Consider the following 25,969-nt stretch of genomic DNA (forward strand, 5'->3'; position numbering starts at 1 on the left):
TCCCAGTATAATTGAAAATTGGTTGGCAATATTTAAACTTGGGAAATTAATGATTTATGACCTGTAAAACTGAAACTGAGTTGATTGAAACAAGGCAGATCCTTTTGTAATATTTGAAACTAATTTAAAATGTGTCTTGTAAACTTTAATTATAAAGATTGAATGACTAACGTTTTGTTAAAGTGACAAGAACAATTCTATTATTCTCAATTATCTAACGTTGGTAATTTGGAATTCCAGCACTAGATATATATATTTTCTTATACCATTTCATTACACTGTTAATGAACTGTTTTCTTTTGAAATAATTTATTAAATAATTTATTAAATTTGTTAAATAACCCCTTACCGTAACATTTCTAATGGATTGGTCTCATGTACTTGATTGCCACATCTTGGGCAATCATTGCTGTCTTCAAAGTGTTGCACAATACAACTCTTGCAGACTGCAAAATCAGATAAGATGTGTTTTAGGAAAATATGTAAATAATTACTGCAAACTACTGATTTTTTTAAGGAAGTCTAATATCCCAAGATCTACTAGAAATATATCCTGATTTTCCACTTTATTTGATAACCCAAATACTTGAGCTTGGAGATTCAAGACCATTCTGGCAATGAAGTTTTAAAGTATTGAAGATTGTCAAATCAAGTTATGAAAGAATTATGCCCGATTTAGCACTGTACAGTTTATGTGATTATTATGTCTATTTTTATAGAGTTAAATATTGTATCTCATGTTTTCATCTAATATCCTTGGAGGAGAAGGAGGTACTCTGGACACCTGTATGTCTTACAATGGCTGTTGTTAATATGTGAGGGAGAGATATTTTTCTAAATAATTGCAAATGTACTCTTTTCATTTACCGTATGTCTCCCACATTCCCTTTTCTGCTGAAAGATGTTCTGATTCCTAGAACATCTGGATCCAGGCAGATACTCTATGTCTCTTGCTGTCATATATGTTTGTTCTACTGGTTAAAGTACCAGGATAAAAACCAGGTATGAAAACCATGACAGCCAGCTGTGGTGACTTTGGGCCAATCTCTCAGCCCACCCCACCCCACAGCACTGTTGTGTGGGGAAAATAAGAACAGGAAGCAGCATTATGTATGTTCACTGCTTTATATTACTTATAAAGTAATAAAGATGGGATAAAACTATAATAAACAACAAAATAAATAAATAAATGTAGAATAAAAATAAATAAAACAAAACTATGGTCCTACTATTAAAACTCCCTTCATGGTTTCCAACTCCTTACTATTAATTAATAATTCAAGCATCTCTTGTATGTGACAGGCAATTTATACTGAAATATGTTCTAGTACAGGGGTCTCCAATCTTGGCAACTTTAAGCCTGGTGGACTTCAACTCTCAGAATTCCCCAGCCAGCTTTAATGGGAGTTGAAGTCCTCCAAGCTTAAAGCTGCCAAGGTTGGAGACCCCGTTCTAGTAAATATTAAACATCAATGCTTCTAAACCATGAGCCTTAATCTAACAACTGCAAAAGCATTAATAAGCATTAATTAAAATAGGGGGGGAAAGGATGTCTCACAAATCCTTACTTACAAGTATGGAGGCACTCGGTGACGGTAGTTGGCTTGATCAAATACCCTTTACAGATGCAGCAGGTGATATATGGGTTGAAATCTTTCACAGAGTGCTTTCTCTGAGTAGCCATTTGTGGTACTAGCAGGCAGAATAAAGTGATCAGACTTGAGACGTGGATTTGGAAGGCAAAAGATTTGGGATCACAGGAGCTGAGGTGCTGCTGGCTGCAGCTGGGCGTCTCCCAGCATTGGAGCAGGATCTGGATTCTCAAGGGGTGACAATGCTAAACCCCATTTTCTTTTTAGAGTTAGACATCTTTCAGCCCTGAAACAAACAAGCCAAGGAAACAAATAAATTCCAGGAAATGAGAGACACATATCACAGAGGAATTGATTATGCTTCCTCCCACCCCTTCCCCAACCTTTTCCTGCTCATTAAAACAAGAAGAATGTTGCCTGCAAGAGTTTGTAGTGAAAGGTGGAGGAGAAATTGGAAAAAATAACATAGAGGCAAGCCCACATTGCAGTCTTGCTTACCTCTTTCCTTATCCCAGACTGCTGAAAACCACAGCACCAAAGGAGAGGAGTTTGCAAGAGATCCTGGAGGGAGAGGTTGTACGTTCCCTTCTTGAGCCATTCATACATAGCTCCTATGGGGGAGTTCATATCTTCCACAGTCATTTATGGTACAAAACTCTGAACCAGGAATGTGACCGGGCTCCTGGCAGCAGGGTGGATTTGATTTAAATCGAGTTGATTTAAATCACAATTTAAATCATGATTTAAATCACAATTTAAATCATGATTTAAATCACTAGTAAAAAGGCTTGATTTAAATCAACTCGATTTAAATCATAATTTTTAAAGAGCAACTGTCATCTCTGCTACTCCTTTGACCCACTGTTGACTCACCGATAGTCCCAGTGTTGCAGAATATACAGCCTCATGCTACATAACTAAGCTCCATTTCATGCTGAATAAACTAAATTATTTATGTATCTTAAATAGAAAACTATTTTACGATAGATTTTTACCCCAAAGGTTTTTTATTAAAATAAATTCGATAAAAATCAAAAAAATCTGATTTAAATAAAAAAAAATGCGATTTAAATCAAAAAAATCATTGATTTTTATCCACCCTGCCTGGCAGTTATCACCAGTTTTGGTAGGGGAAGAAGAGGACATGCAACCTCCCCCCTTCCGAGCCTTCTTTGGCAGAGAGGCAGCCCCCCCCCCCAAACCAAACCTCAGCAGAACAGGCCTGTTTCCATCCCCTTAATTTCAAGGTTCTTTCAACTCCATCCACCAGTCCTGAATGTACATAATTGTGATAAACGAATGCTGAATATGTAGACTCAGACCACCAGAGGTTGTCTTTCAGCTGCTATTATTTCTTACCCTGGCAAGGTCAGCTGGGACATATGGGAGTTGCTCTAAGGTATGGGAAGACCACCTAATTGGGAACTGTGACTCAATAAAATACTTTCCAAGTTCTTGGAAAGTTGATCTGGCAAGGAGTTGGTAGAGGGATATGCAAAAATGCATATCAAAACATAAGTAGGGTTTTAGATACATAGGAAGTGCCACCAGGAATACTAAAACTTTTTGTAAGATTAATTTTATTTTTATTATGCTGTCATTAAGATGGGTGACAATGATAAATATGGCAGCATCTGAAGAATGGGAGCTGAACTAATTAGCAGCCCAAAGCAGATTTGAGGCAACAAAATTGCCTTTAACATCTTAACTAATATCATATTAACAATGGCCTTAAATATATGCCATTATAATCCAGACACACAAGCCATGGCACAATGACAGTTACTTAGTCCTGCCCTCTTTGCTTCAGATTGCCCCTTTTGTTAAAAAGGGTGTCCATTAGCTGCAAAAGGGATGCAAACAATCCCATTTGTCATTCCGGTAAAAGATCTTCCTTATCCAGAAAGCAGCAAAAAAGCTAAGATAATTTGGACATAGAAAAAGAGTTGAAATAGATGAAAGCAATGGACAGTTAAAAGAGAGCAGCAAAGGAGACAGGGTGCTTTTATAGGAGAGGAGACTGGTAGCTCTTCTGACAAAATAAGCAATCATTCCATAAATCAGCCCCAAATGCTTATTTAAAGATAATTATTTATATTTATATTTATTTATGTTTTGTCAAGCATGTATTAGATAACATATATAAGTATAAACATGATTATTAATACATGAAATGGATATGAATAAAAGGGGACATTAGGACAGGACGGTAGGCACGTTGGTGCACTTATGCATGCCCCTTACAGACCTCTTAGGAATGGGGTGAAGTCAATAGTAGAGAGCTTAAGGTTAAAGTTTTGAAGTCAACAGTAGACAGTTTAAGGTTTGGGGAAGAAACCACAGAGTCAGGTAGTGTATATGTTCGTTCATTGAACAAATCAACCCAGTATTCTCACTCGAGGCACAAATGACTAGGCTCAAATTATTCTACTTAGAACATATTATACAAAGGTCTCTGCACAATGCTCTAATAAGGGGAAAGGAGATGGAAGGAAAGAGAAGAGGAGGAGCAGTCTAGATTCACTCAGGCATCCTTGGGAGACTTGAAAGAACAGATTAGATCATCATGGAGAAAATCTATCTATGCAGTTGATAGAGGTTAAAAAGGGCTTGATGGCATATCAATCAAACTTCTGTTAAACACAATTTTAATTGCTGAAAATCAACCGGTGACTAAACTATACAGAATAATTATTCATTTGAAACAGAATTTCCCTTTTTGTCAGTATCTCAAAGTGATGCACATAGTATTCCCTCCTCCTATTTCCCCCAACAACTTTGTTCGGTAGGCTCGTCTGAGAACACTGCTCCTCCTTAGGTTTACAATAATTTGCTATTAAGAAATTAAGGGAGGATATTTTTTTCTTTCATTTTAAGGAAGATAAGGCTTTAATGTATATTTATTCATTCCCCAAATCAAAGTTGAAATTATGCCACTTCTGATCAAAACATCTGGTTTTACCACAACAGTAATATGAAAACATTTTGTTCAGTAGGAATCATAGGTACAGTCATTCCACAAAATTGCCTACTCCTTATATTTCCCTAGTTTTTATTTCTAATGTTATATTTTTGGCAATAAAAAATTAAAGCAACTATTAAGAGTATTTTGCAAAAGCAGTTGCTGTGTAACTATAAAAACCAGATTTTTGGAGGATTACTTTCTTAGCTTTTTCAATTCTGGGCTGAAAATTGTCATTTTGTGGTAATGCATTTGATACAAATATTTGAAAGAAATGCTTCATAACGTTCAGAGGAATTCATAACATTCATAACTAGAGGAAGCAGCTTTGGAATTAGCTGTGTGAGTCTGGCATAAGACACAGCTGCTTTAATGATTCCAAGAAAGGTGCTTTGTTTATGCTCCTGTGGATTGCAAAGGACTTTTCTTAATACTCTGTACTTTCCTAATTGGGATTTCTAAATATTTACTTTCAGTTAAAAAACAAAATATAACCAGATACTTAGTTTTATAATCTAGCATAAACATAACTATATGTAACTGAAAAGGTTTTTTTCTACGTATATTTATTACTTTTGAATACTAATGTTCTTTATAGAATTCAACACATAAGTGTACAGTGTAAACTTCTTACTAGTTATAAATCACCAAATGACTAGAGACATACAGATTAACTTTGGAAAGTTTTTTTCCTCCTGTTAGCTAGGGGTTATCTAGGATTCGAATCATGGTGAATGGAGACTTTACAAAACTAGTTGAAATATAGAAGGGAACAAGGCAGGGGGGATGTCCTTTATCCCCTTTATTATTTATTTTAGTGTTGGAACTATTAAATAGAGATATTAGACAGGCTAACAGAGAAAAAGTACTATAAATTAAAGTGCATGATTACAAATTAAGTGCATTTGCCGACAATTTGGTATTGATTGTGCAAGACCCATTAGAGAACATTGAACATGTTATGAGGAAGATTAAAATGTTTGGAGAAATGGCAGGTTTAAGAATAAATAAATCAAAGAGGACAATACTAAGAACATAAAGGTGGAAGATTAGAAGAAACTGGAATTTAAAACTGGTTTTAAAGTCATGAAAAAGGTATCTTACTTGGAGGTGACTCTTACTGAAGAAAATTCTAAGCTTTACAAAAATAATTACGGTAAAATATGGAAGGAGATCAAATTGGATTTAAATAGATGGCAAAAATAATTTGTCATTAATGAGAATTACATTCAGTAATTAAAATGAATGTACTTGCTAGAATGTTATTTCTATTTCAAACAATATCGATATTGATTAAAAATTATACTTTCAAACAGTGGCAGATAGATATATCTAAAGTTATTTGGCAAAATAAAAAAATAAGAATTAAATATAAGCTGCTACAAGATTCTAAAGATAGAGGAGGTCTGGATTTGCTGGATCTTAGATTATATTATGATGCTTGTTGTCTGATATGGTTAAAAGATTGGATAACTTTAAAAAATTCAAGGCTGTTAGACCTCGAAGTTCTTTATTTGAGATTTGGGTGGCATGCCTATCTGTGGTATGGCAAAGTAAAAGTTAATCCTGGCTTTAAGATTCATGTTATTAGGCAATTGATTGCACGTGTGTGGTGGAAGTATAAAAGAAGATTAGCTGATAAAGTGCCACTTTGGCGATTACCTCATAAAGCACTACATAGAACAGATGTTTTCGGAATGTAAATGGATGACATATCAAGATTTACTTATTTTCTGTGCTGAGATGATGAGACTTGAAATTCCAAACATCTACAGCAGTTTTTCTCAAGCTCAATAATTTTTAAGATATCTGGACTTCAACACCCAGAATTCCCCAACCAGCCTTCTAGAAGTTGAAGTCTATACATCTTAAAGTTGCAGAACTTGAGAAACACTGATTTAGAGGGTATTTGATTGCTTACTACATTTCATAATAGCATAGCACTTAGACTTATATACCGCTTTACAGTGCTTTACAGTCCTAAGCGATTTACACAGTCAGCATATTGCCCTCAACAATTTGGGTCCTCATTTTACCCACCTTGGAAGGATGGAAGGCTGAGTCAACCTTGAGCCTAGTGAGATTTGAACTGCCAAATTGCAGGCAGCCGGCAGTCAGCAGAAGTAGCCTGCAGTACTGCATTGTAACCATTGCGTCACCGTGGCTCATATCATATGATCATACAACTGCTTGAAAGAAACTGTGATGCTAAAAGGCTGCTCACAGAATGGAAAGAAGCAGTGTTCCATATTTTAAACATATTTGTAATGGTCAACGTGTAAGATTTTCTGCACGTGGTACAGGTTTCAAGGTAATTTTTAAAGTTAGGCGACTTCAGCATCAACTTTTAAGCTTTACAGAATTTTGAGCCAAATTGCTGAGTCATTTCCTTGTGTGTTTGAGATGAATGAAATATTGTTGTGGCCTTTTTTTTTCTTTTTTCACAGAAAAAAATGGTGCCTGAATAGATTACAACAGAACAGATAAAAAGCAAAATTTACACAAGCAGCTATTTTACTATATTTACAGTGGTGGAACAAACTGCAACAGCTGTGAGTTTTGTGGTCCCAAAATACAAGTGAAATCTTTGTTTTGGTAGAGAAATGAAAATGGAAAGTAAAACATAAAGCATCTTATTTACTTTGACTAGTAAAATGTTACAGGATCTACTTCAGAGGTGTCAAACTCAAGGGCCGTGGACTGGATCCAGTCTGTGAGGTAGTTAGATCTGGCCCAGGGGGCCACTCTGGAAACTGGGCAGGGCTGGGCACTTGCCCTCCACTGCCCAGGGCTCTGGGCAGCCTGTGCCACCATCCAAGGGTCCTCCACGTTGCCTGAGAGGGATGGCAAGGCTCTTTTGGTGAACAAGGGTTTGGTGCTCACCCTTGTCTCACCTTCCTTTACTGGGGACAACTCTAGAAAGTGCAGCTTCTTTCTTTTCTTCTCAGGTAGAGCTCCCATATTTGGATGTTAACAAAATGAATAGCAGCCAGCATATACAGAAAATCTTTTCCTGCTATTTAATGTTCTATATTTTTGCATCCAAGTTTAAGTTAACTGTGTCTAAATCCAGAAATTAGAAGTTGGCTCAAACACTTCAATTAAAGTGATGTCTTTAGCCTTGTCTTTCGCACTAAACAATCCATAGGTATTCTAGATATAGCATGTAGCACCATAAGATACTCCACAGCTCTGGATGAAATACTAGTATGCAGGAGAAGGAAAACAAACAGAAATTCTACAAACAACAATACCTGAATGTTTAATAATGACATTCAAATGCCATTTTATTAACTATTTTAACACAATGGGGAAAGTGAATCTGAATAATTATATATGCTACAGTAGAATAAAATAAATGCATCCTCTCATACAGTCACAGTAAAGCAACTCATACATTGTTTCCAAATATAATAGGGTATTTCAGTTCCAGTTACATGCAAATAACAGTCTATGGATTTAGGAACAGTATCCTACACTTTTAAAAGTGCTTAATAATAATTTTGATTATGTCACAGAACAGCATTACAAATAAGAGACATCAAATAATAATAAAACGTTACAATTAGTGGTGGATTGTTGATAATAGTCAAAATCTGTCTAATTTTGTAAACAGTATAACAAAATTTAGCTACATTCAAAGAAACTTCTTCATAGTGCTCTGATAATAGCAATTGTACATTAAAAAAAATCAATGTTTCCTGGGTATTTTATCAGAGTCCTTATAGAAGTTACAGTATAGTAGGATGTGAACTGTAATTCCAATAGCCCCTTGTCCACAGGGGTGCAGTGTCAACTCGAATGGAATTTTTTTATACTGGTCCTGTAAAACAGGTGTGGGAAGTGCACTGCAGTGTGCTAAAATTAGTGCCCTTCGGAGTTTGGGGACAGTTATATGATGTAGATATCTCGCTACTTTGAAAAGAGGAGTTTGACTGCTCAAAGAAAATGTTCTTAGGAAAAGCAGATTTATCTTGTTGTTGAGCTTCAGTCTTTAAAAACATTGTTTAAATGCACCAATACACACTCATACCCCATCATTAAGAGCATTTCTCTAGTGCTTTATATAACCGGAGGTCTTGAATAAACGTTGAACTCATCCATATATAACCAGCTATTACTCTGATTAGGTATTACCTGGTGTGGGTTTTTTTCCTTCCGTTCAATCATGTCTGATTTTCAGAGACTCTCTGGAAAAGTCCCTGCAGTTTTCTTGGCAAGGTTTTTCATAAGTGGTTTGCCATTGCCTCCTTTTTAAGGTTGAGAGAAAATGTCATGCCCAAGGTCATCCAGTGGGTTTTGTGCTTCAAGTGGGACTAGAACTCACTATTTTCCAGTTTTCAGAATGATGCCTTAATCACCACACCAAACTGGTTCTCTTGGAGTGCTTAGAATAACATAATACCAGTTGCATTATACAGGAAACCTGTTGAACTTATACTAGAATAGATCATCTTCACTTCATCATCCTAGTATGATTGAGATACATCTGCAGAGTATTACTGCAAGCATGCAAATATGTTTTACTTTGAACAAACCCAGCCCAAACTGTTGCTGTACAGTAGTGATAATTCCCCCCCCCGTTTTATTTTTTGACGCACCTCACTTTTCAAAAACATACTTATTCTGGAATCACATGCATACAGATATAAAATGGAACCTGAACTCTCTCTGCAAACTATTCCTGGTGTGAATTAATATTCCTGAATTACATAGGCATTTTTTTGGCATACAATTGACAATGTAAGCTGCATCTCATACCTAAAGCAAAAGACTTCTTGGAAAAATTCTGCTTGCTCAAACATGTGAAAATGTACCAGGTTACATTTCACACAGTATTAAAAAGGTTCAAGATGTGCTTCAATGATGCATCCCTTGTTTCTAATCAAGTGGGTGGAATCTCCACAGTACTGTAGTTTTTACCATTAATGAATAATAGTTCTGAGCCTTCCTGTCTCAGGTATTTGAAGCTGTTGTAGGTAGCAGAAATACCGTAGTGTATGAATCTTTAATCTAAGAAAACCTATTTAACCTATTTTTTTCTGTCTTACAAAAACAACTTCTTTGAAAGTCCATAAAAATCATAAAGACAAAAACTTGTGCATCATGTTTTATTTATGGAGTGACTAGGATCTACACTTAAGGCAGAGACCAGAGATGGTATTATTTTGCTAAGCATTTATAATATTTTGTTCATACTTACTAATTGTACACCTTCCACATACATATCCTGGCCAGTCTACAATATGTTATTTCTATTTCAATTAGGCCCGATTTTGGAATTTGCCTTTTGCTGAATGATTTCTTTTGACCTTCACTGGTGATACAATTTTATTATCTGATATAAAAATTAACATGGAACCCAGATATGGCCATTGGGAGGAATTAGCAAATCTATGGGTAAATCAGATTAATGATTCTGGGAACATTAAAGATAACAAAATGTTTTGAAATAAATCTGACCTTCCTTTTCTCATCTCCTCTCTATAAGCAAGAAACAGTAACTTACTGTCCTAGTCGTGGAGATTTCTGTACATGTTGTTTATTTATTGCACTGAAAATCCATGCCAATCCAAAAACTCATTAATTAAATTAAGTATGGCAATTAAAATAGACATAATGACAAAAGAATCAAAACTACTTTCCTGACTAAAATAATGAAAAGGTTTGTGTTATAGATATCTTTAGCATTTTTAAAAATCTAGATGCAATTTTATTTAAGATTTTAGTCACACTCTGGATCACAGAACACTTTCACAATAAAATATTGAATTTTTGTCCATCTAGATTCTAGAGCAAATCCAAGCTGTATTTATGTTTTTTATTGCATCTTGAATATTTTTTGTCACAAATCCAGCAATGGTCAACAAGAAACTTCTCCGTTTTCATTCTCATCCCCTTAAGAATCAAAAAGAGATAATGAAAAATATTTTTAAAAATAAGAGAACTCAATATGTAAATGACACTGCTATGTATAGTTCCATTTTAAAGACATTTTTAAGACAGTACCATTTGAGACCTGGCATCAAGTTAATCTGCTGGAATAAAACTGAAGGAACTTCTATGGAAGGGGCTGCTTGTCGGCAACCTGGAGTTATTAGGATTGTTAGCTCTGCCTCATCCTGCCTCATTCCATTATCTACAGTATCCTTTCTATTTCAATTTCATTCTTTGTCTTAAGGTGATATCTAGACATGTTCTTGGATTTACTATATGTGCAGCTCTCTTGTGATCTTTCTTTTTTTCTGTACAGGTATAGACTACATCAAGAATTGAAACTAAGCCTTTACAAGATAATGGTAGAATGTTTTAAGAGGAATGTATATTAGATACTCAAGTACTTTTCAATTTTAAGAAATCAGTTCATATATATATTAATGACCAGCATGTGTAATGGGAAAGAGAAACACTTTTTTCCTGAAAAATTTCATTCTTTCAGTCAACTTTTGGGGTGACGGGGGGGGGGGATTTGTGATAACCTGTTTATTACAGCAAAAGTGACAATGGTATATAAAAATGTAATTCAACAGGACTAGCACACTGATTTCCAACTTTTTGCTTCTTCTAAAATGGGACCCTTTTATAATTCAAACTTGTTTTGTTCAACATAGAAATTTGATAAAAGCTGTCACATCCATACATTTTAAACACACTTGTATATTTAAGTGTTGTATTTTCTCCTAAATCTGTGATGGTGAACCAATGGCACGTGTGCCCAAAGTGGCACACGGAGCCATGTTGCCTGGCACTGTTCCTCTTCTGGGTTTCTGGCACACATGCGCGCACGACAATCAGCTGGCCTTTGTGTGTTTGGCAGTGCCAGAAACTGGAAGACCTGGCCTTCCGTTTTATTGCGTGAGCATGCACGCTGGCCTGCTGACTGTCATGTGCACATAAGCGACAGTAACTGGAAGACTAGCTGGCCGGACGCATGCATGCGCCCTGGGCAGTTCCTATTTCGGATTGTGGCCCAGATGAGCACACATGCGTGTGCTCCCTTTTCGGCACTCAGTGCCGAAAAGGTTCGCCATCACTGTCCTAAATAATCCAGTATGCTCTGGGGCACACTGAAATAACTACGGTATATTCTCTTATTTTGTAGTATGATGTATCCAAGGATGTAAAGACACAGTATAATAATGCCTCAGAGACAAGACAATACACTTATGGGAGTGATTATAGCTGTACTTAAAACTGTGAAAAATTCTGATCATTAAATATCAAAACACACTGAAGAGCTAAAAAAAGGCAGAAAAATTCATTCAGTGATCAAACAGCTTCAGCAATTCTCATTATAATGGTGAAGACTACAATGATTAGGAAGCTTTAACTTTGAAGAAAAAAAGACAAATAAGGTGTAGGAAGTTAGCACCCACCCTCTCCTAGAAGAATGAAATACTCTAGGAAATATTAAAAAGGCAGAATATACCACCTCCCTGGATGAGAAAAGGAGAAACATGCTCTTGGAAAGAAGCCCCCACCTTTTATAATAGCCACAGAAAGGCTGGGCCAGCTTATCTACAACACAAAAGACCTTCACCCTCAGGACATAATAGGATTAGCCCTCTACCCATCTTAACACATGACACCTGAGAAGAATACAACACCCAGCAAGATTCAACCAAGCCTGGGACTCAAGACAACCTACAAAGTTACCCCTGCATGGCTCCATGGGAGTCTGACAACCAATCAGGTTACATTTCTTGCCACAGGAATAGCAAGTTCAAAGCCCAACAGAGGGTATAAAACTCTTTTCCTTTCTCACCCATGTGCTCTTTTTGCCCAGGACCTCAAACCATGTGGTCCTGTCCACCATTAAACCATCTTTCGAAGCAGTCTTCATGTTTCTGGTGTCTTTTTTCCCACTTGGAACTGAACCCAGATGGACAGTTCTTCCAAAAAAAGGTTGTGTGATTAAAATATGTACAGTACATATATGTACAAATATATGTACATATAGAAAAATAATTAAGAATCTCAGATCATCCACTGAATTGAAATTGTAAAAATTCAAATTTAAAAAACTGTTCTTCACACTGCATAATTTATTTTTGGTACTACCAGAATAAATCAAACCACCAATTTAAACTGCTTAAGAGAGGTTCAAGTCATGTAGATTAAGGTTACTTGTGGATAATAGCATTGTTGGAGGCATCTGGTTTCTTGATGTCAATTACAGAAGATGCTACATTTGTGACCTGCTTATGAGTTTTCTGTAGGATCTTGAAATCATTGTGAGAATAAAAGGCTGGATGTGGATTATTTGGAATGATTACATTTCTTCTATCTTTTTTCCTTGCCGCTTTTGACCTTTGTGATTAAAGCACTTTGTTTTAAAAAAATTAAAGGTGCCATTCTTTAAAAAAAAGATCTGCCTTTACATTTTTAAAACAGGTAGACAAAGAAACATAAAATGTGCATGTTTATAGGTGGACATTGCCTTCATCTACTTCTCAAAAATTATTTACTGATGAAATTGCTGCAACCCAGTTTAAGAAACGTATAGGAAAACAAGCTTTTGGACAATTCCTTATTTCAGGTTAAGAACTGCAATATAAGTCGGATATTGTTGATTGAGAGCCACCCAGAGTTTAATATAAGATGAATGCCTATATTTTAAATGAATGAATGAATACAAGTAGTCCTCAAGTTATAACAATTCATTTAGTAACCATTCAAAGTTAACTAAATTTTTAACAGAATATCAGATTTGGAAGTTACCTTGGAGATCTTCTAGTCCAGTGATGGCTAACCTTTTTGCCGTCGCGTGCCAAAAGCGGGGGGTCGCGGGGGGCTTGCATGCGCACGTGCCCATACCCATAATTCAGGGTGACCCGCATGTGTGCGTGACCCCCCTGCACTCCCCATTTTTGGCACACGATGGCACGGTGGGCCCAGTAGGCCTGTTTTTCGTCTTCCCCAGGCTCCAGAGGCTTTCTTGGAGCCTGGGGATGGTGAAAACAGCCTTCCCCAACCCCCGGAGGCCCTCCGGAGGCTGGAAACAGTCTGTTTTCCGGCTTCCGGTGAGCCTAGAAGGCCCGAAAATCAGCTGGCCGGCATGCACATGTGCGCTGGAGCTGAGCTAGGGCAACGCTTGCGTGCCCACAGATATGGCTCTACATGCCACAGGTTCGCCATCATGGTTCTAGCAGCAGGTTCGCCATCATGGTTCTAGCAGCAATCCCCTGCTCAACCCTAACCCCAGGGTCATGTGATCAAAATCCAAACACTTGGTAACTGTCTCATATTTATGACCATTGCAGTGCCCCAGGATCATGTGATCTCCTTTTGTGACCTTCTGACAAATAAAGTTAACAACTATGTTACTAACTTGACAATTGCAGCGATTCACAACTGTGTCAAGAAAGGTTGTACAATGGGGCAAAATTCACTTAAGAACTGTTTCACTTAGCATCAGAAATTTTGAGCTGAATTGTGGTCATAAATCGAGGACTAACTGTAAATAAATTCACATTCAGATGCATATCCTAAATACTGGCACAATACAATATATATTCTATTTTTTCTTTCATAAGCACTAAATTATTATGGCATACAATAATCTAAAATTGCACAAAATATAACATTAGGAATTTTGATGATCTAGGAACAGAAGCTTCCAGAGACCACTCATAGTCAATGGCTTGCATTTTATTAAGGTATAGTTACTCCTATAAATTGAAAATGATAATTTATAGGAACAAACTTTGAAAATACTTAAGAGTCAACTTGTCTTGATGGAACACCTACCAAGGGATAAGGACTTTTCCTGGGGCTTTTATGTTTTAATACCCTCTAGTTTTCCTCCAATTTTGTAATATTTCTCTGAACATTGTAGCCTTTATCTCAATTTCCTTTTGTCTTTGCCATACAGTAGTATAGCTAGGAAAATATTCTGCACACCTTTTTTGTTCATGCTCACAGTTCATGAGTGAACATTATTTTCCTCTGTTCTCTCCCCAACTGTTTTTACAACTTCCTCTTTTCCTGCATGTAATGATTCTTTATATGCAGCAGCCACAGATTTCACCCAATGTCTATCCTCTTGCTTGGTTAATGCTTTCCTAGTTCCTATAACTAAATACTTCGAGTCATATTCCTGTTACTTTTCATAAAACTTTTTTCCCACAAGAGTAACCCTCCAGGCATTCTCACTCTCATAGGATAATGAAAAATCCCACCAATTGCTGGTATTCAGGAAAGCCTCTGAGGATTGATAAATATGCTATTGTCTTCTTCTTCTGGTAGGCAAATTGTTGTCATGACTATTTTCCTTGGTGTCTTAGTGAACAGGAAGATTTAATATTGTTATTGGTTGGGAAGTTTGTCAATTTTTAATTTATCCATTTTATTTTGTATAATTTGTATTATTTATAAGCCATTTAGAGCCTTTTCAGAATCGATGGAATATAAATTGCAGCAATAAATAAATAAATTTAATTAAAAAGACAAGAATAGAATAGAATAGAATAGAATAGAATGGAATGGAATGGAATGGAATGGAATGGAATGGAATGGAATGGAATGGAATGGAATGGAATGGAATAGATACACAACAAATTTGTCTCTGGTGCATACACTCTCAGTGTGCATGCAAGCAACAAAGTGATAAATCATAAATCTGGTGCATAAGTTCTCAGTGTACATACAACATACAACAACAAAGTGATAGGTCATAAATCATAGTTACAATCATTAATCATAAGATACAAACTACAAGTAATAAATCATAGGATACCAATACGAGAAGATAGTAGGAAAGATGAGAAGATGAGAAATGAGAATACGAGAAAGATGATAATAGCCAATATGTAACTTGGTGGAAGTCTTCAAAGTTTTGCATAGTTAGTAATATTTTCACATGATGAATTTATATCTAAGCCTGAAAGAACCAACTACTGCTACTTATATTTCTGTATTCTATATTTTGTGCTACAACTTCCCCTGCAAATGGCAGAAACAAACATCCTGATGATTAGTTCAGAAGCCAAGAAAGCTACAGATATGCAAATTAGTTACTGTAGTTCAAAGTTACAGTAACATTTTATCTATCCACACTTAATCCTATAGTGAGAATGAGCATGGATAAAAAAGTGTTATAGTTGTAATTACAGAAAAAAAATCAGTATTTATGTTGCGTAAATGCTTTCTAAATCACAAAACTCATTAGATACTGTATCTCAGAAGTTCTTATAGGATCTGAATAAGATCTGAATCTATTGTATTAGAGTTGATGCTTTAACCAGCTTGTACAAGGATAAGAGTTTTTGAGGTTGTCATAAAGATAGGTAAGAAATTTAACGAGAAAAGGCAACATATGATACAGTATATGAATATGGTTGAAGTAGGTTGATTTGTAAGGTTAGAAAGTCATGGTAAAGTTTAATAAAATGTACCAGTAGAAATTATATTTGAATTAAATTTCCTCTGATCTCTTGCCTTCAATTTATTTAGCCTACTACTTCTTATTCTTTCTTGCTTTGTTTAATGAAAGGGAAAGGCATGCTGGATACATATGTATGGATATTCTTGTTCACCTTTTTAGCCCTCTACAGCTCCTGGATCTTTGCTGAAACATTGCTATTTTGAAGTGGGAAACATTCTATCATAATTTAGAAATAAAGAATGTACCCCAAAGCCCCCAGTCAAAACGCTGCTACACCTACATGCATACTTTGCCGTTCTCAGCCCTACAGTATTAACTGTGGCTCGGCCATCAAATGTTTATCAAAAATTGTAGTACATCACAGCACACCTAAAGCATTGTGCAAAAGTGTTAGGATGTTGTGCAAAAATGATGTAAATTAATAATGCTTTCAGAAATAGAAGTGTTAATACTTTATTTTTATAAATTAACAAAATGGAAAGTAAACGAACAGAAGAGAAATCCAAATCAAATCAATATTTGGGGTGCTCGCCTTTTGCCTTCAAAATAGCATCAATTCTTCTAGGACCGTTGCACACAGTTTTTGAAAGAACTTGACAAGGTTCCTTCAAGGTTGTTCTAAACATCTTGGGGAACTAACCACAGATGTTCTGTGGATATAGGCTGCCTCAAATCCTTCTGTCTCTTCATGTAATCCAAACAGATGTGATGCTGTTATCAGGGCTCTGTGGGGGCCAAACCATCATTTCCAGGACCTTTTTGTTATTTTTTACACTGAAGGTAGTTCTTAATGATTAATGAAGGCAAATTATGTTCCAAGGATCCAATCTGGGTTGGTCACCTGGACCAGAGGTTTAGTCTTCTGAGTTTTTAGACTCATGCTAGAGTCCATGCTAGAGAGAACTTCAGGGAACTTCTCTCTAGCAGAGTGTATCTTAATGACATTGGCTGTATGTTTGGGACCATTGTCCTGCTGCAGAATGTATTTGGGGCCAATCACATGCCTCCCTGAAGGTATGGAATGGTGGATAAATATCTGCCTTTTTTTTTTCAGCATTGAGAACACTTTTGATCCTGACCAAATCTCCAAGTCCATTTGCAGAAATGCAGCCCAAAACTTGCAAGAAACCTCCCCCATGCTTCATTGTTGCCTACAGACTCATTATTATACCGTTCTCCAGCCCTTGGGTGAGCAAAGTCCTTCCTGCTATAGCCAAATATTTCAAATTATGACCCATCAAATCCAGAGCACCTGCTGCCATTTTTCTGCACATCAGTTCCTATGTTTTCATGCATAGTGAATCGCTTAGCCTTGTTTCTGCATCAAGAAGTATGGCTTTTTTGTCGCAATTCTTCCATGAAGACCACTTCTGGGCATACTTCTCAGGACAGTAGATGGGTATACCTGGGTCTCACTGGTTTCTGCCAGTTCCATGCTGATGGCACTGCTGGACATCTTCCAATGTCAAAGGGAAGTAAGCATGATGTGTCTTTCATCTGCTGCATGGTTTCCTTGATTGACCCCTCCATCTACAGTCCTCAACGTTGCCTGTTTTTTTGTGCTTCTTCAAAAGAGTTTGAACAGCACATCTTGAAACCCCAGTCTACTTTGAAATCTTTACCCAAGAGAGACCTTGCTGATGCTGTATAATTACTTTGTGCCTTGTTTCCGTCCTCAGTTTTGTCATGGTGTGTGACCTGTGACATGAAACTGAGTTCCACAACCTCACCCTAGTAGCAGGGTTTGGCTGTTCCTCCACCAGTTTTAAGCATCCTAGCTCCTAGGCATCTGTTTCTGTTTATGATTGGTTTCAACTTCCGTAGGAAATTAATTATCATTAGCACCTGCTTGGTATAATTGGTTAATCTGACCAATCTGACCAATTAGCACCTGACTCTAATTCTATAAAATTCCTGACTTTATAGAATTGGTGCTGTTTTGAAGGCAAAGGGTGGCAACACCAAATATTGATTTGATTTGGATTTCTCTTCTTTTTGTTTACTTTCCATTTTGTTAATTGATAAAAATAAACTATCAACACTTTTATTTCTGAAAGCATTCTTAATGTGCAACAATTTTGCACAACTGCCTAACACTTTTGCACAGTAACACTTTGCAAAGGCATGCCAGGCATTTCATTAGAGTGTACTCTCAGAGATAAAATAACAGACAGAAACAGACAACAAAAGTTCCTAGAGAAAGATCCCTGCAGGATTTACTCCGATTGATCACTGGTTTATTATGCTCTGCAGTAAATTCAGAGTACAGAAAAGTTAATTTTCCTATTTTCATTAGAAACAAAAGGCACCAACCCTAAAAATCCAATTTTTTTGTTGTACTTGCAATATATTCTTGGGACTAAGTAACTATTATTCAATTAAATTGGCTTATCTCATCTACACTTCATTTTCTTCCACAATGAAACAGGGGATTCCCAAATAATCTTCTGTCCTGGTAATGTACAAGATCCAGACTTATTTGGTTCAAGCAAGTAATGACATTATTCTCATACATTCTAACAAATTCTTTCTGAAATATTCAATGCAAATTCCTAAATTGTTGAACTTCACCAAGATTAATGAAGTTATAAAATTATAAACTCATTATATAACTCCATATTAAGTCAAAAAAACCAAACCGCACCAAATTCTGTAGCTCATATTTTCTAGTAGCTACGGTATACTAAGAGCAGCAATCTGTAGCAAATTAAACTTAGTACTTTACTAAAATTAGTGCTGACTTAGCTATTTGTGACTAACTTTCCTCAGAAATCTCCGTGGGGCTTAACATGTGCATGTTTATTTAAATTATTTTCACACCAATGATTTATATTGTTTTATAGTGGACATCCAGCCAATCTCTGCAGCTAACTAGACAATGCTATAAGATATTATAAATCAATAGTGTGGAAATGGCTATACAGCTAAATTTCACTGAATTCAGGATGATTTCCTCCAATAGCACAATGTTTAGGATTGTAATTGTAACTTAAATTTCATTGGGATGAGTCCATCAACACAGCTGATGATCTTACTTCAGTCCATTAAACCACTCTGGCTTATTGCCAATGATTTCAACATTAAGGCTCTGAACCAAACAATAAATGAAGAAAATGATTTTGTTTGTACAATGAAGTACACTGCACTCATGCATATCAAGAAAACATTTTTAATACAACCTTAAATGATTGCATATCCTCTTACTATAAATGTTTCAAAACCCTGAATATCTAAGCATAAAAACTGGCTATTCTATTATGTTCTTCTGCAGTCCATACTGTTTAGTATGGCGGCACCTTCATACTAAAATTGTTATTGTGAATCTCTTCTAAAAGATCAGGATAACAGAACTTGATGAAGGGGCTTTGCTTAGCTGTTGCTTTGTATTTAAACTAAATGTACATTATGTAATTTCAACAAGCTCAAATGCCACAATGTCTTAAAATCCATCACAACAGTTAACTTCTGTCAAGGAGACACATAATATGTTAGAGAAATAAATTTCATCATTTCTTATTGCTCTCCTTTTCCCTAAGGCACAAAAAAGAACATCCTATGTTCTTGAATAAGCTTCAAAGCGTCTACTAATTGCAAACTACACGAATGTCATCTTGACACAAGATACTCATTTAATCAGAGACTTAAGATAATTTAACATGCCGAGACAAAATCCAAAAGGGCAGTTCGGCTCCCAATGAAATTTGTTGGAATAGAACACCAAAAGAGCAGCTTTTTAAAAATATATATAATTAGTTTCTCCTCTGCTAACCCTCTACTACTTCGATCCGAGATTGGAAAAGCTAATCTAAAGCATGCATGCTCGCGGGCGCGCGTAGCAGAAGTGAGTCACTCTTCCAGGGAACTGATGATTCATCCATTCAAGTCATCCTTTTCGAGGCCGAATTAACAAGCAAAACACACGTGGGTTCTAATCCACAAATCCTTTTACCCAGAATCGGCGGGATTCGATTACGCCCCTGAGTTCTTTTAACTCCACCCACGGCTCCCGATATCGATTTGCCTCTTATTTTCCTCCATGACGAAAGCACCGGGCGGGGAGGAGGGGGGGAAGAGGGAGGTAGGGTAAAAAACCCACGTGCCCCCCAAAAAGACAGGTGGTAATACACCTCACTCCGTAGGTGACGTTTCCATCCCGAGCCTTTAAAAAAAAAAAAACAACCAAAAACCCTCCCTTTGGACTCGGGCACCTGCCGAGTCAGGTGCACGAACAATCGTCTGCTCAGTTTCACTTTTGGGAATTTTTGACTGCGCGTGTGCAGAGGTTTCCTCCGGCTGAGCAGGGCCAGAAACATCGCACCCGAGAAAGACAGGAGAGAGAGAGAGAGAGGGAGAGAGTCTGTCTCTTTCCCTCTTCGCCCCAGTCACAACTTGCGGCGTCCCTCCTCTTGTGACCACCTTACATAACAACACGGGCTGGCTTCCCAGCAAAAACCAAAAGCGGAAGGCAAGCAAAAAGGCGCCTTCGGGACGGAGAGGAGCAGCAGATGCTGCCACCCCTCATTCGCTCTTTTGGAAAAATAAAATAAAATAAAAAATAAAACCCGAGTGACGCCGGCGAGCGGGCGGCTGTCTTGCTTGCTGGGCTAGAAAAATCCGGAATGGAAGAAGCGACGCAGCAACCCCCAGGCCGCCCTCGGCCCCCACGGGGGTGGGGTGGTTTGCTTGGCCGCCCTCGGTTCCCTTTTGCGGAGCTTAAAAGCCAACCTCTCCCAAAGGTCTCTCTCTCTTCGGGTTTCCTAAACCCCCCCCCCCACACACACACATGTCAGCCCGTTTGGGAGCGACTCCGAATTAAGCGGGGGGGGGGGCAGGAGGAGAAGGAAGAAAGGAGGAGGGGGGGCAAATAAAGAAGTTATTAACTCTCTTTGCCGGTCCTTTGGCAAAGGCGGCGGACGAGCGGCTGTTCTCGGGACACAAGGCGCGAAGTGGCCGGAGCAGAGGCGCTGCCTTCCCACAACTTGTTCTGACAGGGGGTTGTTGGTGGGGGGGTGGGGGGTGGATAGCCGTTCCCCTCTTGCCCTTCGCCAGGCGCCTTCCTCTCCCCCCTCCACTTTCCCTCACAGAGCCGGGGCAGAAGGGTCCCTTACCTTTCTTCTCCCCCCCCCTTCCTCCCCGAACTGGCCCCCCGAGAGCAGCAGCAGCAGCAGCAGCGCCGGACTCCTGTGGATGGTGCCGGGGGAGCGAGAGGTGCTGCCGTTCAGCTGACAGGAGTTCCTGCCGGGGAAGGAGTGGTGGTGGTGGGGGGGGGTGGAAGGAGCGAGCGGAGGAGGGAGGGAGGAGGAGGAGGAGGAGGACGTCGAGAGTCTGTGAGGAGGAAGGCTCGCGCCGCGGAGTGGAGTGAGGGAGCGGTGCGCGGGGAGGTGTGGGGAAGGGAGGTGGGAGGGGGGGGGAAGAGAAAGCGGAGGACTTTCCCAGAGCTTGTTGTTTACGCATTGCTGCCCTGCTCGGTGCACAACACAATTCATTCTCTGATTGGACACAAAACTGGGGCACAGCCTTTCGCTGCCCGCCCTCTCGTCTCGCACGGCTATGGTGCGGCCGCCGCTCGGAGCCCCCCCTCCCCCTCCCCCTCAAACCCTTTACAACTGGCAACTTTTGCCCCGCTGAAGGGACTACGGCTCCCCGAGGTGGCAAAGCTCCCTTTTTTTTTTTTTTTTTTTTTGCGCACCAGCCGCGAAGAGCCAATGGTATCCAGCGGGCCCGCGAGCGAACGCATCCCCTTGCGCACGCGCGCGTTCGCGCGCCACCGCTGGTCCAAGCTCAACTCTTCCCCCCCCACTCCACTCCGCCCGCGAGGCATTCTCCCCCCCTCCTTTTTTTTTTTTTTTTACCCTTCCTGGTCCAGCCGTGCACACGCTACCAGGACGCTGGAGCAAGGAGCATGTGCGTAGCTCCCGACGCATGCTCCCTAAAGCTCGATGAAGGCGCGGTGACGCTACTACTGCCCTTAGATGTCCTTTTTTTTTTTTATCGGTGTTCTTTAGTTCTGCAGCTCCGAACGTTTCAAGAACTGTGGGAAGGTGTTGGGTTCCTAAGAAGGAAAAGCTAGGACGATAACTCTATCGTTGTAGTCTTCTTACCCATGGGAAAGTAGAGCATTAAAGTCCCCGCAGAGCAGTGAATGTACAGAGGACTCTAGAGAGTCAACTCGAAGTACACTGATCAAAGTAGGAGTGTGTGGAGTTTTTTTTTTTTTTTAATTTGATTTATATGCCGCCCTTCTCCGAAGACTCAGGGCGGCTTACAATGTGCTCAGCAATAGGGAGTTTAGGGAGGTATGTGTGTGTTCGCGTCAGTGTTGGCTCCTGGAGACTGGACGGACTGGTCCCTGCAATTTTCTTGGCAAGATTTTGGAAGTGGCTTGCATTGCCTGCTTCCTAGGTCTGGGAGAACATGACTAGCTCAAGGTCACCCAAGCTGGTTTTGTGCCTAAAGTGGGACTAGAACTCGGGATCTCCTGGTTTCTAACCTGATGACTTAACCACAACACAAAGTGCCTCTTGCCCCATCAATAGAAAGGAAGCTTATTGTGGATGATTTTGTCACTGAGGTCTATCTGGAGAAATGCAGCCAGGAGCCAAAATATGAGAGATGGTATACTATTTGTCTGTGTCTCTCTGTGTGTCCCTGAGATGGATCTTGCCCATCTGGGGGCAATTTGATTCAAAATGAATCAGTAATTGGAAATTCATCCTTTATATAACCTAATGCAATAGCTTGTGCTAGATGCTAGTTTGGGGCAGGCGGGGTATTGTTAAAAATTGGTGTGTTCAAGTCCTAAACCTGTATGTACCTGATGATCTGCAGGAAAGACTCATTGGAGGCTGTGAAATAAATTCTCTGGAGATTGCTTAGCATTTAGTAAATTGACTTTTAAGATGAGAGACCTGAATCCATGTAATCCCATAGATATAATGGCATAATCAAACGGAGCCTTTAACTACTATTATGGTAGTAAAGAAGGTGGATTTGGCCACAAAATAATTTGTGACTGACAAGCTAGACCTAAGGATGTCAAGTGACAGAAATTGACTGGGCAAATTAGCTTCCCCAAAGGGCTTTTAATTACACAGCATATTCTATAAAACTGAAAGAAAATTGATTGTTTCAATATCTAAACATGAGTCCAAGATAAGCCAAACGCATATTCAAAGTGGTGGTAAGATTTGATGTCCAAGTTTTAACAAGATAATTTCTCAGTAAAAATGTCTCCAAAGCTCCTTGATGGCTTAGCCAGTCCTTATATTCCTGGATTGATGCAAGATTTTATATCTGTATTTTCAATCTTACAGTTTTGTGAATTCTTTTCTTTTATTTTTGTAAATAGAAACTGTCAAGGAGCAAATCGAGATTGAAACAAATGACAGGGCACATTTTTTTCTCTGTAACTTGCCTATCATTTTTCCCACCCCACCATTTCCCTTCCTTCAGTTGCTATCGCTCGGGTTGGAAAAGCATATCTATTAAAAGACAAAGAATGGCATTCATGCCTCCTCATTTCACATTTAACTGAACCTTTGTTTTCCATTGCTGCATGGAAATGTAGATTTTTCTATTATTTGTTTACCAAATATTGCTCCTATGTCTTTTGATAAATAATACCTTTATCCCACAGACTGCCATCAAGCAATCCATCAACAGTCTGTTCAAAGATATTTCAACCATCAACAGTCTGTTTCATCATTCAGTACAACTATCTAATGAACAGAGTCAGACATAATGCTCTTCTGGCTAATCCTGATTTTTAGCAAACTATTTTCATTTGGTTTTCCTATGTTGCTGGTCTCAACCCAACCTTCTCCAATCTTTTGCCATTCAGATAGCTTGGGAATACAACTCTTTTTTTTTTTTTAATTTGATTTATATGCCGCCCTTCTCTGGAGACTCAGGGCGGCTTACAATGCGCTAAGCAATAGCCTTCATTCTTTTGTATATTTATACAAAGTCAGTTTATTGCCCCCACAACTGGGTCCTCAATTTACCTACCTTAGAAAGGATGGAAGGCTGAGTCAACCTTGAGCCTTGGCGAGATTCGAACCTGCAGTAATTGCAGGCAGCTGGTCTTAATAACCAGCTTAATAACAGGGTGCCTTAGACCACTGTACTACCAAGGCTCTTTCTTTTTTGGATCTGACATGCCATCATATTTAGAGGGTGCCACTTTTGGAATTTCTTCCTCTATTTTTACACCCATCCACCCCACATAACCAAGAAAGACGAATAATTCCCAATCACAGAGATGTATTATTGCAAGGAAATCAGCAATGTTTATGGTTGGCATGTAATTTTTGTCCAGGAATGGAATCTAACTCTATTGCTGTGGATATCACTATCAGTAGTTAACATAGCATAATTCACCATTCTGCTTTTATCTTTAATTAGCCTCGTGCCATGTTTTGAATGTAGGATTGAATATTCTGTTTTAGCATTTATTTGGGTTTGCTGGCTTTTGGGGATTGACTGTTCTCCATCTTTCTATGGCTGAAGGACAATGTGGTACTCAAAATCATGTTGGTCTCCAGCCATAGAGCTATATATTAGGAGCCCTGATGATGCAGTGATTAGAATGCAGTATTGCAGGCTGATTGACCCCAGCCTGGAATTCAATCCTGGCGGAGCTCAAAGTTAATTCAGCCTTCCATCCTTCTGAGGTTGGTAAAATGATAACCATCCTAGATTGTTGGGGGAAATATTTTGGCATTGTAAACTTCCCAGAGAGTGCTGTAATGCACTATGGGGTATATAAGTCTAAGTTCTATTGTCACACACATATATAGAGAGAGAGGGGGGGGAGGGAGGGAGAGAGGAAGGAAGGGAGAGAGAGAGAATATAGAATAAGGCATGGTGAAAGTTGCAGTCCATGCTATCTAGAAGTCCATTATCCTCCACTGAAAAATCTTATGCATGCCTATTTAGTGGTAACTCCTATTGAGCTCAGCGAGATTTCTGAGTAGATATTTTATGAATGAGAATACACTTCCCCTCTTATTTCTTAAAAAAAATGCTGTATTTCATAATAAAGCATTCCTTCTCATGTTGCAATCAAAGCATACTAGTACACTATCTTACCTACTTAATACTCATGTGATTGATTAAAATTGTTTTCTTTAAAAAAGCAAACTTTATGAGGACCCAGATTGTTGGGGGCAATATGCTGACTCTGTAAACCGCTTAGGACTGTAAAAGCACTGTGAAGCAGTATATAAGTCTTAAGTACTATTGCTATTAAAAATTGTTGTTTATCCAGTGCTTTTCAAGAGAACTTGGCGTGCAAGAATTAAGTGAGAGAAGCTTTTCCTAGACTGGGAAAAAAGCAGCTGAAAAACCAGAACTTGTTTAATTTCTGCACGGCAGCTTCTAAAAGCCGTATGAGCCGGGCCAACAGAGTTGCCAATCCAAATAGCTCTTAAAGGAAAAGCCAGGTTTGCTTTCAAAACATCTGGGAAGGGTCTAAGAGTACATGGTTGAAACAGCATGGAATTCATGTCCTTTATAAACAGTGCTGTTAATTCACAAAAACTCTTAAATCAACAGCTTCTGAAACATTCCTAAGGTGTTTGAGCTTTTGGATAAATACTCCAAGGGGAGATGTTTAAGCAGTTTGTTTACCTTGTGTTTAGCTACAGATACACTCTAGCCAGAATTAACACCTTTAAATCCCATTAACTAAATGGGAAAATTACGCACGCACTTAACTTTTTCCCATTGAAGTGGACAAAGCCAAATGCTAAATTTTTAGGCGACTTTCCTCCTTTCACGAATTGTATTTATTTTATGATGAAAAGACTGCTTTCTTCCTCTTTTCAGCATCCAAATTCTCCCATAAAGGTTGAAATGAAAATAAAGTTTCAATTGTGAACTCCAAAATATTTTAAAGTATTTACTGTTTAGTATCCATCTTCTTTTGTGTGAGATACCTCTAAATACAGAGAGAACTTGAAATGTTTTTATGAAAAGTAATGTTTATTGCAACATTTTTAAATGAAGGTTTGTTTTTTTTTTTGCACG

General features: G+C 38.4%; 1 protein-coding gene across 6 annotated transcripts in view; it reads right to left on the minus strand.

The window, feature by feature from the left end:
- Positions 1–21,871, minus strand: part of PCGF5 (polycomb group ring finger 5) — a 35,342-nt gene extending 13,471 nt beyond the window's left edge. For 2 of the 6 annotated variants that reach the window (XM_087871722.1, XM_034430384.3), the window contains exons 1-3: positions 21,793–21,871; positions 1,573–1,878; positions 350–446 (exon numbers count right to left, since the gene is read on the minus strand). In XM_087871722.1, coding sequence (XP_087727848.1) covers positions 350–446; positions 1,573–1,684 — 209 coding nt within the window. In that variant the 5' untranslated portion in view covers positions 1,685–1,878; positions 21,793–21,871. Of the gene's footprint in view, positions 1–349; positions 447–1,572; positions 1,879–20,821; positions 21,403–21,792 lie in introns of those variants that run through there. The other 4 variants (XM_087871723.1, XM_087871721.1, XM_034430383.3 and 1 more) reach the window with 3 other exon arrangements.
- Positions 21,872–25,969: the final 4,098 nt, after the last annotated feature.

Source organism: Pantherophis guttatus, chromosome 6 (assembly GCF_059756535.1).
Source record: "Pantherophis guttatus breed Tessera chromosome 6, ASM5975653v1, whole genome shotgun sequence".
Lineage (NCBI taxonomy): Eukaryota > Metazoa > Chordata > Lepidosauria > Squamata > Colubridae > Pantherophis > Pantherophis guttatus.